General features: G+C 38.6%; 2 protein-coding genes across 10 annotated transcripts in view; one reads left to right on the plus strand and one right to left on the minus strand.

Annotated features, from left to right (window-relative positions):
- Positions 1-1922: 1922 nt before the first annotated feature.
- PDCD5 (programmed cell death 5) lies at positions 1923-6296 on the plus strand. Its single transcript, XM_062586076.1, has 6 exons — positions 1923-2011; positions 2558-2598; positions 3450-3511; positions 3897-3988; positions 4241-4312; positions 5284-6296. Exons 1-6 carry the CDS (start codon positions 1946-1948, stop codon positions 5329-5331), a joined length of 381 nt encoding a protein of 126 aa, XP_062442060.1. The 5' UTR covers positions 1923-1945; the 3' UTR covers positions 5332-6296.
- A 1232-nt stretch (positions 6297-7528) lies between these two features.
- Positions 7529-15604, minus strand: part of ANKRD27 (ankyrin repeat domain 27) — a 48971-nt gene continuing 40895 nt past the window's right edge. For 2 of the 9 annotated variants that reach the window (XM_062586069.1, XM_062586067.1), the window contains exons 26-29: positions 14225-14333; positions 12735-12816; positions 12046-12118; positions 7529-10142 (exon numbers count right to left, since the gene is read on the minus strand). In XM_062586069.1, the coding sequence (XP_062442053.1) occupies positions 9867-10142; positions 12046-12118; positions 12735-12816; positions 14225-14333 (540 nt within the window). In that variant the 3' untranslated portion in view covers positions 7529-9866. Of the gene's footprint in view, positions 10143-10420; positions 11828-12045; positions 12119-12734; positions 12817-14224; positions 14334-15604 lie in introns of those variants that run through there. The other 7 variants (XM_062586068.1, XM_062586071.1, XM_062586070.1 and 4 more) reach the window with 7 other exon arrangements.

Consider the following 15604-nt stretch of genomic DNA (forward strand, 5'->3'; position numbering starts at 1 on the left):
GTATCTTCTCAAGACATACGAACTCATCAACTGCCAGCTCATTGCTAATGAACTCATTTAAAAACAACTTATTAAAACATAACCTTTAAGTGTGTGAGAAAACAATATGCAATCAAACTTGCAACACAAACACCTATGAAGCTAGAAGAAGTATTAGGATTACTGCAGCTTTCTCCGACTGAATCGAAGCATATGGTGGTATAATGGAGCATGAATTTACAGCAACAGAGATGTACGATATAGATTAAAGCTTCATCTGTGAGAACATACTGCACAGCAAAAACCAACAATTACTGTGTTTTCTGCTTTATAGCATAATGAGCAACAAATACTCTTGTAGAGCTAGGGCTCCCTCTGCTGCTAACATTAAAGAAAGAAGAGCTTTACTTTAAATCCATTACAAAACGTGCTCCTGAATTTTAAATTTAGGGAGGTTTAAGTATGCTTGACAGGTGATTTAGAAGGATGCAAGATTTTAAGTTACAACTGATAGACTCATGTTATCTATATGGTACATGCAAAGTAGAAAGCTCCACTCGAGAAAAATTAATTTCTACCAATTTTTTTCTCCATTCACTGCAAAAGTTCTTAATTAAAATCATTAATGAAACAAATACTTGACAATTTTTGTTGTTTTTAAAAATGAGGTTAGAAATATTTGGCAATATTTCTACAAAACTTACCTTTTTAGGAAGTTACGACTTACCTACCCTCATAGGAGAGCTACTGGCATTTACAGTATTTGTGGGTTCTGATTTTTTTTTTTTTTTGGGGGGGGGGGAATAAAAATCTAAAAGTGTTACTGGACCAAGCACAGCTTTTAACAAGAATGTGCAACTCCAACCAATATTAAAAGCTGTATCTGGGACATCCACATCACTCGATCAGCAAGATTGAAGCCATCAAGTGAATGTTTCCATTGCAGTCACCGGAGCTGATAATAGAGCAATCTTGCACCAGCTCAGAGGAAGGCTGGTGCCTGCCGTCAGCTTTCTCCATGGCCAGGCTCCAGGCCCTCCACGTGGCTCCTAACTGAGCGGCGTCATTTCATTCCTGATGTCGCAGTCCCCACGGTCAGCTGTGACTTTAGGGGGCACTACTGAAGCGCAAACAAACTATATGCGGTGGATATGAGACTGGTGGTAAGCTACAAGGAGAGAGGAAAACGGACGTACCAGCATAACGCTCTTTCCCCAGCCTAGCAGCAGCTCGCCTGGCGCTAAGGGCTCTGCGCTGCGTCCTCGGGGAAGCCTCGCCATGGATCAAGGCCCGGCCCAGCAAGGCCTCCCTGCACAGCAGCTGGGTCAGCACTTCCCAAAACCAGGCGATTTTCCCCACTTTCTCTTCATAGGGTCGGTCCTGCTGCAGGCACAACTACCCCTCAGCGAAATCACGCTGCAGGCGGGTTGGCGAGCCCCGACCCAGCAGCAGGGCAGCAGGCTCGCTGACCAGCCGCCGCAAAGCAGGCCCCGGGCAGCGCTGCCGCAGCTCCCTCGGGAAGCGGCAGGGCGCAGACCGGCGGGGCAGCGGCGCCCGGCCCGGCGCGAGGCCCGCGAGGCCCGGACGCGGACAGGCACGGGCGGGCGCCAGCAGCTCCCTGACAGGGACGGGGCGGCCCGAGCCCGGGGAAGGCTGCCGCGGCCGCCGGGCGCTGAGGAGAGCCGGGAACCCGCTCGGTGGCCGCGTAAGCACCGCTGAGAGGCACCAGTGTTCTCGCTCAGCCCCCTCCCGCGGCCCAGGAGAGGGAGGAGAGGGGCCGCTCTACACACAGACACGGCGCCATGAGGCGACGCGAGGCGAGGCCGCGAGGCCGCGAGGTCACGCGCCCCGCCCTATCCCGCGCTCCGTGCTCGGCGCTGGATTAGTAACGCCTGGCGCGGTGGCGGCGGTGGCGCAGGCGCAGCGGGTGGTGCGGGGGCTGCGCCTGCGCGAGCCGCCCGCAGCTATGGCGGACGAGGAGCTGGAGGCGCTGCGGCAGCAGCGCCTCGCCGAGCTGCAGGCCAAGCACGGGGTAAGGCGCGGCGGCCGCTCCGGGCCCGGCCCCGGCCCCCTCGGCAGCGGCGCGGCTCCGGGGCGGTAGGGCCTGCCCCTCCGCGCGGCCCTGCGCCGTTATAACGGGCAGCTTCCGTGAAGCGAGGCGCGGCGGCGGCCGCCCGGGGAGGCGTTCGCGCGGCGGGAGCCCTGGCGGCGCGGCGGGCGGTGCGTTGAATCCGTTACTAACGGACCTTACCAGGTTTAATGCCTTTGCCTGCTTTTAGGCCCCAAGAAAGCTTTGTTCCGTTAAATCTGAGGAGGAGACCTGGTACGTCCGGGCCTGCGGCAGTCTGCGGATAAATCCGGCAGCACTAGTCCCTGCGCTAGCTTACCTTCCTGCAGCGCAAGGAGAGCGGTCACTAGCGTCGCGTGCTGGTTTGCTGGGGCAGCCAGTTCTTATTTTCCAGGATCTAGTCTGTGGTCAGGCAGATTTGGCTTACGTTGGTGGCTGCGGCAACACTTATAGTTCTATGTGGAACGTTTCTGGATGATCGTAATGATGTATCCTTTTCTTACCCTTTAGGATCCTTCTGGTGATCCATCGCAACAAGAAGCAAAACAGAGGTATAAACAGGAGGGCTTAAAAAAAAAGTGTTCTATTAGCTTTGAACTAACTGTTTTGATTATTTATTTGGAATACTCAAATGAACTTTTGTTGCTGTTGGAAAAGACCAATAAATTGAAAAGTTAAAGATTTGATCCAAGGGCATCTAACATCTGGTTTTTGAGTGGTCCAGATGTGATTCCCATGCCATGACTACATCGAATGTTCCACAATATCTCCTTTTGCTTTATGTCGGGCAGTCTGAATCCTGACTATAAAAAACAACAGCTAGCATTTGCACTAAGTAGAAATAAAAAAAAATAAAAATTAAAAAGCCAGACTTCTGCAAGAATTTGAGGTGAGAGCACATAGTCAAAAGTTTAATTGAATTACGTAAATTCTGTTTTGCAGACTGTTAGTCAAATGTTGTAAGTATGTGAAGACTTACTGAAAAATGCTAAGTAAATATCAATTTCTGCTTGAGTCTTTCAGTTGCATGGGCTGTTCCTTATGTCTGCTCTAAAAAATATTGTCTTCGATGAAGATCCACATGGAATTGAATGGAGAATTTTTAAATGGATAGCATATATCTTTCTAGCAAGATGCAACAGTAAACTGTAATAAGCTGTAAACTCCATCTTGACATTTTTTTTGGAAGATTATATAAGTTACTTAGCTCTACGTATTTTGAGTATGGCGTTACCCATGATAGAAAATGCTATGAAGGGAATCGTGTGAATGTGAGCTTATAAGGGATCTCAAAATGTCACTTACGGGAATTGAAAGTCTTCTGTAAACTTGACTGTTTTGTGCATATTATTCTAGGCACCTGAAATTTCACTTCTAATGTGTAACTAACTTTTCATTACAGGGAAGCAGAGATAAGAAATACGATTTTAGCTCAAGTCCTAGATCAAGCAGCTCGTGCAAGATGTAAGTGTTAAGTAATTTTCTAATTTAAAGTATCTCTTTTACTGTACCCGTGTGCTGCTTAAATCAGACACTTAGGTGGCTGTATAGAGGGCAGACTAGAAAAATAGTGTAATCAATGGGAAGATAGAACTATTATAGCTTTTCAAGCTATAATATCAATGATTTGTTGGGATAGGATTAACCAATATCTGAATGTTTTTTATCAAATGCTTTCTTGAATTAATGATAATCACAGTGAGAGGAAAAATAGTTCAATCAGAAACAAATATTTAGAATGAAAGTGACTATGAAAAAGATAGTTTTATGGTGGCGTTTGTCACTTTTTTAGTACTGGTGAAGGTATTCATTTTAAAATAAAATGAACAAAACCTATTTTTCTTTGCAGTAAGCAATTTGGCACTTGTGAAACCAGATAAAGCAAAAGCAGTGGAGAATTATCTTATACAGATGGCAAGATTTGGACAACTACCTGGAAAGGTGAGTTACGTTTCTCTATTTCTCTTTCTTGTATCTATTCATTTTCAAACATAATGCCTTCAAGAAAGTGTCTTTGTTTTCAGTGTCTGTAAATTACCGAACTAGAAGGGATGGTTGAGAGTTTCTAAATACTATATACTATACAGTTCCATCAGCCAAATACGTTTTATATGAAGGGAAGGTGCGACTCAGTTACTTGATACTAAGCATCTCTCAGAATGTGTTTATATGGCTTTTGTTCTTGTTTTGTAGGTGTCAGAACAGGGTTTGATAGAAATACTTGAAAAAGTGAGTCAGCAAACAGAAAAGAAAACAACGGTAAAGGTAAGCTTTGTCTAATAAACACAAATTTAATTTGTTTTAAAAATATGAAATATAGTTTATTATGAAAACAAATGAGTAGAAAAAGGGCATGTATTGCACAATTGCATGTAAGGGTAGAATTTGCTTTCTCCTTATCACCTTCTTCCCCACACTGGTAAGTATTGGGGTTTAATTATAGCTGTCATGATCAGTAGATAATTTGCAGATTATTGCACCGGGAAATCAGGGTTCTGTTGTGAGGCAAACAGGCAGAACAGTGTAAACAGACGGTCACAGAAGTGCAGTGACTAGTAGAAAAGTACTTGGCTATGGTAAGTAGAAAATACTGCTATAGCTAGTGCTATTAACCGATTGTATGCTACAGTTCCTCTAGTAGGCTCACTTGAATTTCGAAATTCTTATTGAGAAACATCTGAAACTATTCACTGGGTGGATACCTGCCCAACAGTGAAGATACCATTCTCTAAAAACATAGAAACATTGCAGAGGTATCCATAGTTCTGCTGCATAATTCAGACCCTAGAAATTCTGTATGTGCAGACTCTTCCTTATTACAGGACCGAGTTTCAAGAAATGTGCCTGTGAGTGACCTTAAAGAGGCTGAGGAGATATAGATGATAATGCTTAGATGTTACCAAGTCAGACAAAAAAAACTTGTCATGGACCATATCCTGTATCTGGCATTTGCTAGAAGCAAGTACTGGGGAAGGAAGATAAGAACAAGGCAAGGGAAATGTGACCTCTGATAATTAAATTATGTAAGGTAGACTAGCTATGTAATGCATTGCACTGGGGAAGAGGGGGTATTGCAATGGGAGGAAGTCTTCTGCTACTGTGTAAGCTGCAGTAATTCATGCTGTGAGAAGACTGAGAATTTTGTACTTACTGTCAAACATGTAGCATTTCAAAGGCTTGCTCTGTGTTGGATTTACTGTGACCCTGATATTTTCATTTCATGTATTTCATTTTAGTTCAACAGAAGAAAAGTATTGGATTCTGATGAAGAGGAGGATTATTAAATACACTGTAGGACTGTCTGCCAAACAACTTGCCTGAAAAAAAGGCATTATACTGTATCAGGCAGAATGAAAGATCTGAAAATGTTTACGTTTCTTTACTTTTTTTTTTATATACATAAAGGCCAACAAGTGAATGTGTCTTGAAAAATAGATCTGAGAAGGGGATTTTATAATTTACACTGCAAAAATTTAAGAGCCCTGAGCAGTGTGGAGTTCCCCACTGCTTCCTTATCATGAACATTTTGTTGCCCCTTACTCAGTGTGTAAGCTATGCTTTCAGCACTTGCACACCCTTAACTTTCTGTTATTGGAGATAGAGATACCATAAGATCAGGAGCCAAAGTACAAAGTTGGGAACAACTAGAAGTTTAAAGACTTACCTCCAAGTAAAAATCACTGAAGATCAGTTTTAAGCAAGATTTTTCTGAGTCCATGAAGGAATCCTATCCAGCAGCTCACTGGTTCTTGAGTCTTTACTGGAAATCTAGAAAATAGTGTTTGGTATCAAAGTACTGACGAGCGGAGTTTGGACCAGAGGATTTCTTATCAGGCAGTCTGTGTAAAGAAACTGCAACTAGCATGTAACTGAACTGTTCCCCCATGAAATAATCAAGTTATCTCAAAACAAAGCAAGTTAAAGTTTAGTGTGTAATGCAGCACTGTTCAGACACTTGGTATCGTATGTTTTCTAAACTACCTCCATTTTTATCAAATGGCTGGAGTGTTTCTTATTTTGAGAGAGAAAAAGACAGTTTAGCTAGATTCTCTAACTCCTGCATGCATAAAATAAAACTGAATTTGTGCTATAGCTTTATTCAAAGATATGGTTATAGAAATACATAGGATAAATACTGTAACATTGTGTCAGACATTCTACCACTAGAAAACACTTTCCTGACATCACCTGAGAAGCGTGTGATTCAAAATGCAATGTTTTGGGGACAGAATAAAATTGCTTAAAATGACCAGGAGTGGGTGCTTTTTTCACCTTGTGTGAATGTAGCTAAAACACTTATTAAATTCTGCTATCAACACTGTAAGCTTTATTACCTTCTTCTTGGAAGGCTGTTCCAAAAATCTCAGTTGTAAAGACAAGCAGTAATACTTCTAATTTATCTTAATTTCTACCTTTTGGAGATTAATTGGATTGTACAGTAACATACAGTAACATTTTGCAGACAGATAAGTGTCCTGAAGTTAACTTAGCAGTACAGATTGCTGGGGAAACATCCCATGGGTACTTCCTTCAAGTACTATTCCATTTTAACCTTTTGTCATGGTATCTTTGAAAATTAAGGAATTTAGTAATGACAGTTTGCACAAGTCTGTTGACAGGCCTCACCAAGCTTCTTTCATCTACTTAAATCATTTGTTGGGCAGGATCCTTCTAGCAGGATTATACTGGAACTGTTCAGGAACTAAGTGCTTTCTTATATATCCAAAATGCCTGGAAATACATTTTTATCCTAGACTGAACAGTTTTATAAACTGAAGCATGATTTGGTTTTTAAAGCAGTCTCAGGTTCAAAGGACAGGTGATACTGTAATAAAGTAGAAAATTCAAGTTAATTCTAATACACATGTACTTTCTTTAAAACTACCTTAAAAGTGTTAGATATTTGACTATAAATTTTGTTGGAAACTACAGTAGGCAATATGCACCAGGTTTGCATTAAATTGCCTTATTAAGCTACTTTCCCTGTCTCATATTTCTTTCAGAAAAAAATAATTTTTAAGGCGTTAGTTTAACACTGTAAAACATAAGGACTGCTTTTCCTAACTCCTCCAACTCCTTGTGCCCATATAATTTTAGTTGTGCTTAAGGTACCACACTTGTACACAGTTTAAGCAGTATCTGTACTGCCCACCAACAGAAGAGCAGCAAATACACACAAGGGTGTATTGTGGACTCTTTATGTACTAGGAATGTACAACTCCCTGCTTTAAAAAAAAAAAAAAAAAAAAGCCATTATAAAATGAGCAGAGTCTCCTCTTGTAGGTGCACAAGTATCCCAGTAGAGTGGGCAGACAGAATAGGGCAGAATAGTTCTCTAGTTAAATAGTCTATAAGTTTTTAAAATAAAATTTACCAAACAATTATATAATTATTCATATCAGAGCTGAAAGTTGGACTGCTGCAGCTGTTTCACTGCTTGCAATAGAATGCAACAAAACATTTTATGCTTCAAATGCAAGTATAACAGTATTTAATAGATTGTGCTTTCCAGGTATAAGGAAATCCAGTTTGCTTTTAAATAGACACTAAGTAACTAAATTCAGCAGTTCACATCCTCTCATAATCCTCTCTTTAATTCTCTTTAACCCTTTTCAAAGGTATTTAATCAACAATATCGTAAAACTTGTTTCCAAAGCCATATGTGGCCTATTATTAAGGATCAGCAAAATTGGCTTGACACTGTTATGATCTTCCTATCGCTCTGTTGACTCAGGTTCTGTTACAGCAGTATAATCTGTACTTTTAGTCTAGGAAGATAGCACCAGTACTAAACATCTAATAAACTGATTTTTGTCAAAATGTCTTAAGATGAGAATCAGTCTTTTATTTAAATGCATGGTGTAATTAAAACACAAGTTAAATTACTTCTCACAAGATAGTCTGAAAATCAGTTATATAAACATTTACCTATATTTTAAACTTTACAAGTAATATCTAGGTATTTCATAAGCAGCATAGCCTAGTATCTCTTCCCCCTTGCCCCTCTGGCTTGCAATAGCTGAACATCCATCATACAATTGGTTTTTAACTGGAATTCAAGGCTAGAGAATAAAACTTTGAATAAATGTAAAATATTCTTCTTCAAATGCTCACTTTCTCTAACAAATTTGTATTGCACACATTATCATGTGTGGCAATCCACAAAAACAGGACAGAAGGCAGAAGAAGAGAGGCACATGGAAGCTAAGACTAAATTCCAGTAAATCCCCTCAATTTACACACATGCACAAGGTGAAATTTTCAAATGCCTACAAGAACAAAAGTAAGAAAAACTGGATACAATGCTTTAAATAAGCACTCAAGCAGCTTTTTCAAGAATTACTTTTAATGTTTTTTTCTTTTCCATCATTTGGCACAAATCCAAGGCACATTAGAAAAATCAGAGGAACTCATAAATTATTAGAAAAATAAACAAATTAACCTTATCTCCAAATGTCCATGTTTGTATTTTTTGCACAGTTTACCCCTTAGATTAAAAAGTTACTTGAAAAAAATCACCAGTCTGTCCTCCAGCTTGGTACTTTCTCAGACAGTTATACTAATACCACGGTTAAAAGAATTATTCATAAAAATACCTTCTGAAATAAACTGCAAGCTGGACATGATAACTCAAAAATTAAAAATATTGCATTTAGAAACCTGGTTTACGCTATTTACATATTCCTCCTACCAGAACCACGTTTAAAACTTTTTAACTGAAATAGTGGAAAATGAAGTCCAAAATTAAGCTGCCATTTCATAGATATTTGTGAGCTTTCTATTCTTCAGCAGTGGTCACCTCCAGAATTCAGTCTATTCGAACAAATGCTTACTGACGTCAGTAATAGCCTTCGTAATCAAGAAGTCCACCTGTTTAAATAGCAGTCAGATAGGAACAGGCTCTTAAGCAGCAGTTTTGTCTAACAGTTTTACCCATGAATTGTGAGTATTTGTGTGGTTTTTGCATGATTTGCTTTAGAGAGGGAAAAAAAAACTTCAAACAACTTTACATGTCCTTATACACACTTGTTTCTGCCTTTTTTTTCTTTTTATGAGGTTGTGAACAGTGAGTCCAAAGTCTAGCTTCATCAAGCGCTCTCTACCTTTTCTCAGCATCTTGGCTCCTGTAAGAACTTGATCTTGCAGACCCAATACAGGGGTACATTGCAAAAAAATTAGCACAGATTACTTCCCTTCATGTTAATAGCATGTATAAATCACTAACATAGTGTCACAGATTTTATCAACTTGTTTTCCCAGCTACTGAAATATACAGAAATATATATTATAATGGTTTGTAACATTACAAAAAAAATAGAGACATTTGAATTACTTCTGGCAATAAATATGTATTCACCCAATATATCTCTATATATAAATATATATCCAATGTTGTGATAAAAACTGAAAATGCAAAAATTTAGATTTTTTAAAACAAAGTGGGCGGCTGAAAAGTACAATACAGGATTTTGGTTGGTTTACCATTTCTTATAATTTTTTAGTAAGTGCTAAGTGGAATAGAAAAGCAATTTTGCTATCTGCATCTCAGTATGTCCCTGTTCACTGAGATCAATAACAAACTAGCTAAATAGCTATCTCAAAAAAAAAAAAACAAACAAACAAAAAAAAAAAAAAAACCAGAGGATTCAGTCTTCAAAAGTGCTAGGAACATTCTGTTTCTGCTGAAGAGTCATCCTTGTGTCCTGTTCGGAAGGCAGAGCTCGCAAGCATCACTGAATTCCTTGACATCCAGCAGAGCGATTCTGAAATCGACACCACCTAGTTCTTCAGCTTTTGTCACCAAATTCACAGTCTCTTGTCAGTGTTCTGAAAATAAGTCATCACTGCACTCTTCTGACTGTGAAATATTTGGTTTTCTAAGACTGGCTAAACCGCTTTTATTGCTGATACTCTCTGCTGAAAGCGGCACATTAACAGTGTGTCTTCGGTGCATTAGTTTACTCCTATCAAGAGCTTCTCTCACATCATCATGTTTCACAAATTCAGTGCAGCCTGTGTCAATAATCTTAACCTTGCTCTGGTCCAGCGTTTCAACAGCTTTTAACTTGGTTTTATCAAAGTTTTTAATAGCTAACTGTGAGGGTGGAAAAACAGGACATATTAAAGCATTGTCTATTTTCTTCATTTTTCTTCATTCCAAAAAGTAAAATGATTATAGTGTTTCTTGAATATAATTATCACACTAATTTCATGGCATTCTTGATAATGAGAACACAGCCGATGATTAAAAATAGCTTACTTTGTAGGCTAGTAATTATCCTCATTATATATAAGAGGAAACAAGGAGAAAACAGGCTAAGTTGCCCCAGGCTACATATAAATCAGCACCAGAACTGAAAAGATAATCAAGGCATTCAAAAACTTTTTTTTTTTTAATCTCTGCACTATCCTAGTTTTATCCTAACCTTCCAAACACCCTTTTAATGCAAGTCTCAAAATATTTGAGCTTCACAGCCATTTCTTTTATCATTAAGTAATATGTAAGCAATGATGCAGCCAGATTCAACCAGGCACTGCTGGTTGCCTTTAGAACGATGTTCTAAAGGCAAAACTCTCTGCTTCCAGATCTTATCTCTCAGGGAAGAGGCCACTGTAGTCCCTCTTCTTTAAGACTCTCTTTTGGTCACTCCAACTATTCTTGTCTTCTATTTCCATATCTGCTCCTGATTCTTCCTCTGCAGAATGTGTGGCTCTCCTTGATAACTGGCCACTTTACAAATGTGAACGTAACTAAGGTATCAAAGAGTCCAGGCATGCTAATAAGAGATTTTCTAAGATTAGAGGAATTAAAGGCAAAAATTAATTATGATACGCTTTTACTGAAATAATAGTAATAATATTGAAAAAGTTTCAAAGAAGATTATGCATGACTAAGCCCACTAATAATTTAGAGCTGTATGATCGGCAGGTTCACAGAGCCGTGACAGTCGCACATGGTGAAGGTGCTATACTACGTATCATTGTCGCGTAGTAGCTTCTTGACATCTACCATGCTTTCATGACTTACTGCCTTCAGTGATCCACAAACATAAAATTTAAATCTCACATTTAAAATGGGGTATTAATATTAGAAAAGATAAAATAACACAGTTTTATGGCATTTCATCTGACATTTTCAAACTTCTTTGCCAATGTTAAATCTCAAAAGGGATCTCTGAAATAGGACAGCATTCCCTTTTAGAGATGGAGAAGAGAAACAAAGAGACTGCATTTCGAAGGTACTTAGGTCAATCTAATGGGTAGCTACTGAGCTAACCTAGCAGAGAACTGTTAATTTTCATTTGAATAGGGTAGTTTTTCTCGCTAGTTAGCATGCTGAAATGGCTCAGCAGAAGGTCCCATGAGAGCTAGTCAGTGCCAAGAAGGGAGGGGGAGCACAAGCTCTGGGGGAAAGGCAGCAGTCAGCAGTTAGATTGGCTTAGGTGCCATGGTACCCCCAACCGCAGATGAAGTGACTTATCTAAGATCACACTATACATTCGTGGTGCAGCTGACAATGCAACATGCAGTTTGCTATCTCCCTTGCAAACAAACCCTTTCTTGCAGCAGGCTTATCATGCAAACCCCAATTTTAATCTGGTATTTCAACAGTCTAGCTGTTCCTTTCTCCTCCAACCTTCTGTTTCAACCTACTGAAAAATTTCTCTCTTGTCAGTAGCATCTCTGCTTGACTACAGCTTTTCTTACATGCTGTAGACTTTTCAAGCCTTGGTATATCCCAGATTTTGCTGGACAAGACAGACAACAAAGAGATGAAGCCTGCAGTAAGTGACAAAGAATAAGAGGTTGTAATAGAAGCACCACTGAAATTTGGACAATGAAGAAACGTTATCGGTCTAGCAAAATAGGTCAGGCCTTTTGGATTCACTGACCACCATTAGTAAAGAATCTTTCCTGTTAAATGTATTATATTAATAGCAGATAATACAAATAATGACTACATTATACAAATAATTCAAACAAATATTTCCTCTTACCTGATGCAATAACTGATAATCAAAATTAGGGACACTTTTATCTCTTGTTATTGTTCTCCGTAAATGTTTTGCTCTAAAATATATTTTAAAAGAATTAAATTTAACTACATAAAGCAACATACTTTCACAGCAATTTTTTCCATAAAAGCCTTGTTCACTAAAAATCCACCAGATGGCACTATCTCAACACAGAAAGACTCTATTATCTGCCAACACAGTTTTTTTTTCTCTCTGAGAATGATGGCCTACTAGTATTTCCCATATTTTATCACAGAATATATGCCAAAGTTTAAAGTGATCAGAGTCAAAACCCACACGCTGAGTGAAGTACTAGCATGATATTTTTCAAGTGGTCTGGCATAAACGTTCCTACCTTATGGTACACCAAATTCTACTAGTGCAAGAATATTTTAAATAAGTTTACAAGTACTCCCCTGCTGGCCAGCTTCTCCCTCCTGCTGCACAGCACGTCACTGCTGCTCACCATCAGAGCGTATCTCGTATCCAGACCATCAGTCTGGCGTTATTAATGCGTTAGCCTCTTAACAATTCTCTTAAGTATTCTCTTAATTGTCAAATTAGTTTTATCTGATGTGTAACAATGCTTGACCCACTTTTGGCCTTTACTGTATACTTTTTTGGCTTATGGGAAACAACAAACATACTTCCAAGGAAGCTTCTATGCTTACTTGTTAAATCTGTTAATTGATTGGACCAGTTGCAGTTGTCTGCTTATGGGATCATCGGCTTTCTCACATGGCTTAGAATTCACTAGGGGTTTAAAAGAACAGGCAGCTGAAATTACAACTGAGTCACACTTAGGAATTAAACAAACACAGCTCTGAAGGAAAAGTGATCCCTATTCACATTCAATTTAAAATTCCACAGTAAAATTATAGCAGTAGTAATTTGAATCAGAGTCAGGATTTCTGTTTGGAAAACTCACAGCATTTTAAGTTGCAGGAGTCAGCGTTCTCAATCAGGATTAACATGATTACCTGGCTTCTGATGAAACAGTGCAATTCAGGACTTTGAGGCTCTAAATTCAAATTATTACAAACCTGAATTAAGACAAACATGCTATTCCACCTCTTATTTATATTATTCATGTTGCCTACTATTCTTTTAAAAATATTTACAGAATATTTGAAAGGACTATATCAGTCTCTAACATCAGCATACTGTGATAAATTTCCTTTTGTTATTACTCAACAAAATATTGACAGTCTTTCTCATGGAAGCAGGCAAGAGTTATTTTGAAAAACCCTAAAAAAAAAAAAACAAACAAAAAAAACCTCACTGATGCTGAAATGGGCACTCCTGCTCCTACTTTTCCCTAACTCCTGGTCATGGAGTCCCACCTTCTTCTTTACACAGCACTGGTGACACCAGATACTCTACGAAGCTGAGCTGTCTAGCTCACCACAAAACTCGTTAGTCCTGCTCTCCCAGCTTAGTGAACCGGATCAGCTTGGAAACCGATCCGACAAACTTCCGAGCCAGCATAAAGGAACTAGTGGATAAGCAAGACCAGAAGCTGAAGGGAGGAGGAAAGAGGTGAGGACAGACCAGGAATAAAACGTCTCCCTTTTAAGTGGCAATAACCAAGCACATCGGCTCAGCTGTACTGTCAAATTGTACCATGCATCTCAGGGTATTTGTTTAGAAGGTATTACATGCTGTCATTGACAGAAAGAAATCTGCAAATCTTGCTGACTGTCTGAGGAAGCTACCTCTGCAGCTCTTGATTTCTGTCCCAAAATCTGAAACCATAACTAACTGAAAGATCACTACCTAATCTGTTCTAGGGCAACTTAAATGGTAATTGGACGTGATTTAAATTAATCTCTTCTACTTTTGCACTGAAAAGGTCGAGTCTAAAATGGTTAATTATATCATCTCAAATATGCCAAGTTTTCTAACTTTTAAGTGCTTTTGTATGCAAAATTCTCCCCTATGCACAAAAAAGGTGAAAACTGAGTCTGCAGAAGATGTCATGAATATAATACAAAGTCAGTCACATACAGCTGTAGTATTTTAGGTGTTAGCTGTAATAAATATGCAAAATAGCTGGCTGTTCTTTAATGATACATAAATTAAGTATATTCAATATCTGAAGCAGTCATGTATTAATTCCCAAATCTCTTTTTATTTATACCAGTGAAAATACAACACACACCTTTTTTTCTTATCTTGATAGTAGCATGCTGCTCACAATCCTTTTCTCTCTCTTCTGATGTAGATACATAGCTTGGTGCTGTTTCCAGCAGCTTAATGATATTTGAATTCTTAAGTTTAAAAGTTTCCATTTTCACCATTATTAAAAAAAGAAAAACATCAGTAGAATTTAGGATTCTAGTTGCAGAGTGTGCTAATTGCTACTAAAATAAATGTACCACACGAAAAGTACATCTTTCTAAATACAAACTTTAAATTACATGAGTTTAAGTAGGGGCAATTGCACTGTATTGGAGTAATGATTTTATAGTCTTGAGCTAGTATTTTAAGCTGTGTTATTTACAGCTAATCTAATTTATGAATAAATGATAATATGCATACTGAAATTAATGCAGTAGGGCATTTCAGGGCCATTATCCTGCATCTCAGAGCCCATTACTGTGCACAAAGCTGGGGGACGAAGCATCAAATCTTTCAAAGAGTGTAACAATTCCGTATAATGTAGTATTACAGAGTATGTTATTGCTATTAGTAAAGGAGGTCAGAGTTCTGGATGACCCGATAAAAGGTATCAAAAGGCATGAAGGGGAAAACATGGTGGACAGAACAAAAGATTGCTAGCAGAGATGCTGATTAGCGTTTGTTCTCCTACACTGGACATTTCTTCTGCTCCTTCTGTCCTTCTTAACTTTCTTTCATACATGGTATATCTGTGCTTTCACTCTTTCTGCACTCACACTTTTTGTCTTGGATAACTTACTTTAGAAACACCACAGGTACTAGTCATATTATTGTACATAGTATTTATCATCTCCCCAGCTGCTCTGATTTTTGAGCAGGAAGCAACTTCTTGATAATTTAGGTCAGTTCATATGTTACTCTGCAATAAACACAACTTTCAGCTCCTACAGAAGGCAGATTTTCATTACATGTTGTATATTGCTGCATATGGATTCCACACAGCTTTTTTTTTCAGAGAGTGAACTTGACAGAGTGGTTTGTGGATTCTAATTTTGTTTTAGTCACAATGTTTGCAGTATATTCTCTGTTTTATTTTCATATTTTAACAAGGATTCTCATGAAATTATGTTGAATTAAATGATTCTAAGTTAATTTCTAGTTATTTGAATACAGAGTCAGAATTAAGAGTTCAAGTGCAGCTCATCAAAAGAAGCACATCGAAGTGTTTAGCAAAATACTATCAAAACACTTGAGAGAAAGAGGAGGATAAATGAAGAAAAAAATTCAATGGCAAGATAGCAAATGAAAAACCTTCAAAAATAAACACTGTATTTCTGATACACAGAATTCTGTGCTCTCACATGCCATTTTATCTCATTTTTTAAAAGCAAGGATTTGGGGGAAAAGATAAAATTTAACA

The sequence above is a fragment of the Rhea pennata genome, chromosome 13, assembly GCF_028389875.1.
Source record: "Rhea pennata isolate bPtePen1 chromosome 13, bPtePen1.pri, whole genome shotgun sequence".
Taxonomy (NCBI): domain Eukaryota; kingdom Metazoa; phylum Chordata; class Aves; order Rheiformes; family Rheidae; genus Rhea; species Rhea pennata.

What these genes read in the sequence shown, in the direction of transcription:
- PDCD5 (XM_062586076.1), top strand. Translation starts at nt 1,946, where the DNA reads ATGGCGGACGAGGAGCTGGAGGCGCTGCGGCAGCAGCGCCTCGCCGAG. An exon ending in AGCTGCAGGCCAAGCACGGG is followed by an intron (nt 2,012 to 2,557) that starts GTAAGGCGCGGC and finishes CTTACCCTTTAG; the next exon opens with GATCCTTCTGGTGATCCATC. An exon ending in CAACAAGAAGCAAAACAGAG is followed by an intron (nt 2,599 to 3,449) that starts GTATAAACAGGA and finishes TTTTCATTACAG; the next exon opens with GGAAGCAGAGATAAGAAATA.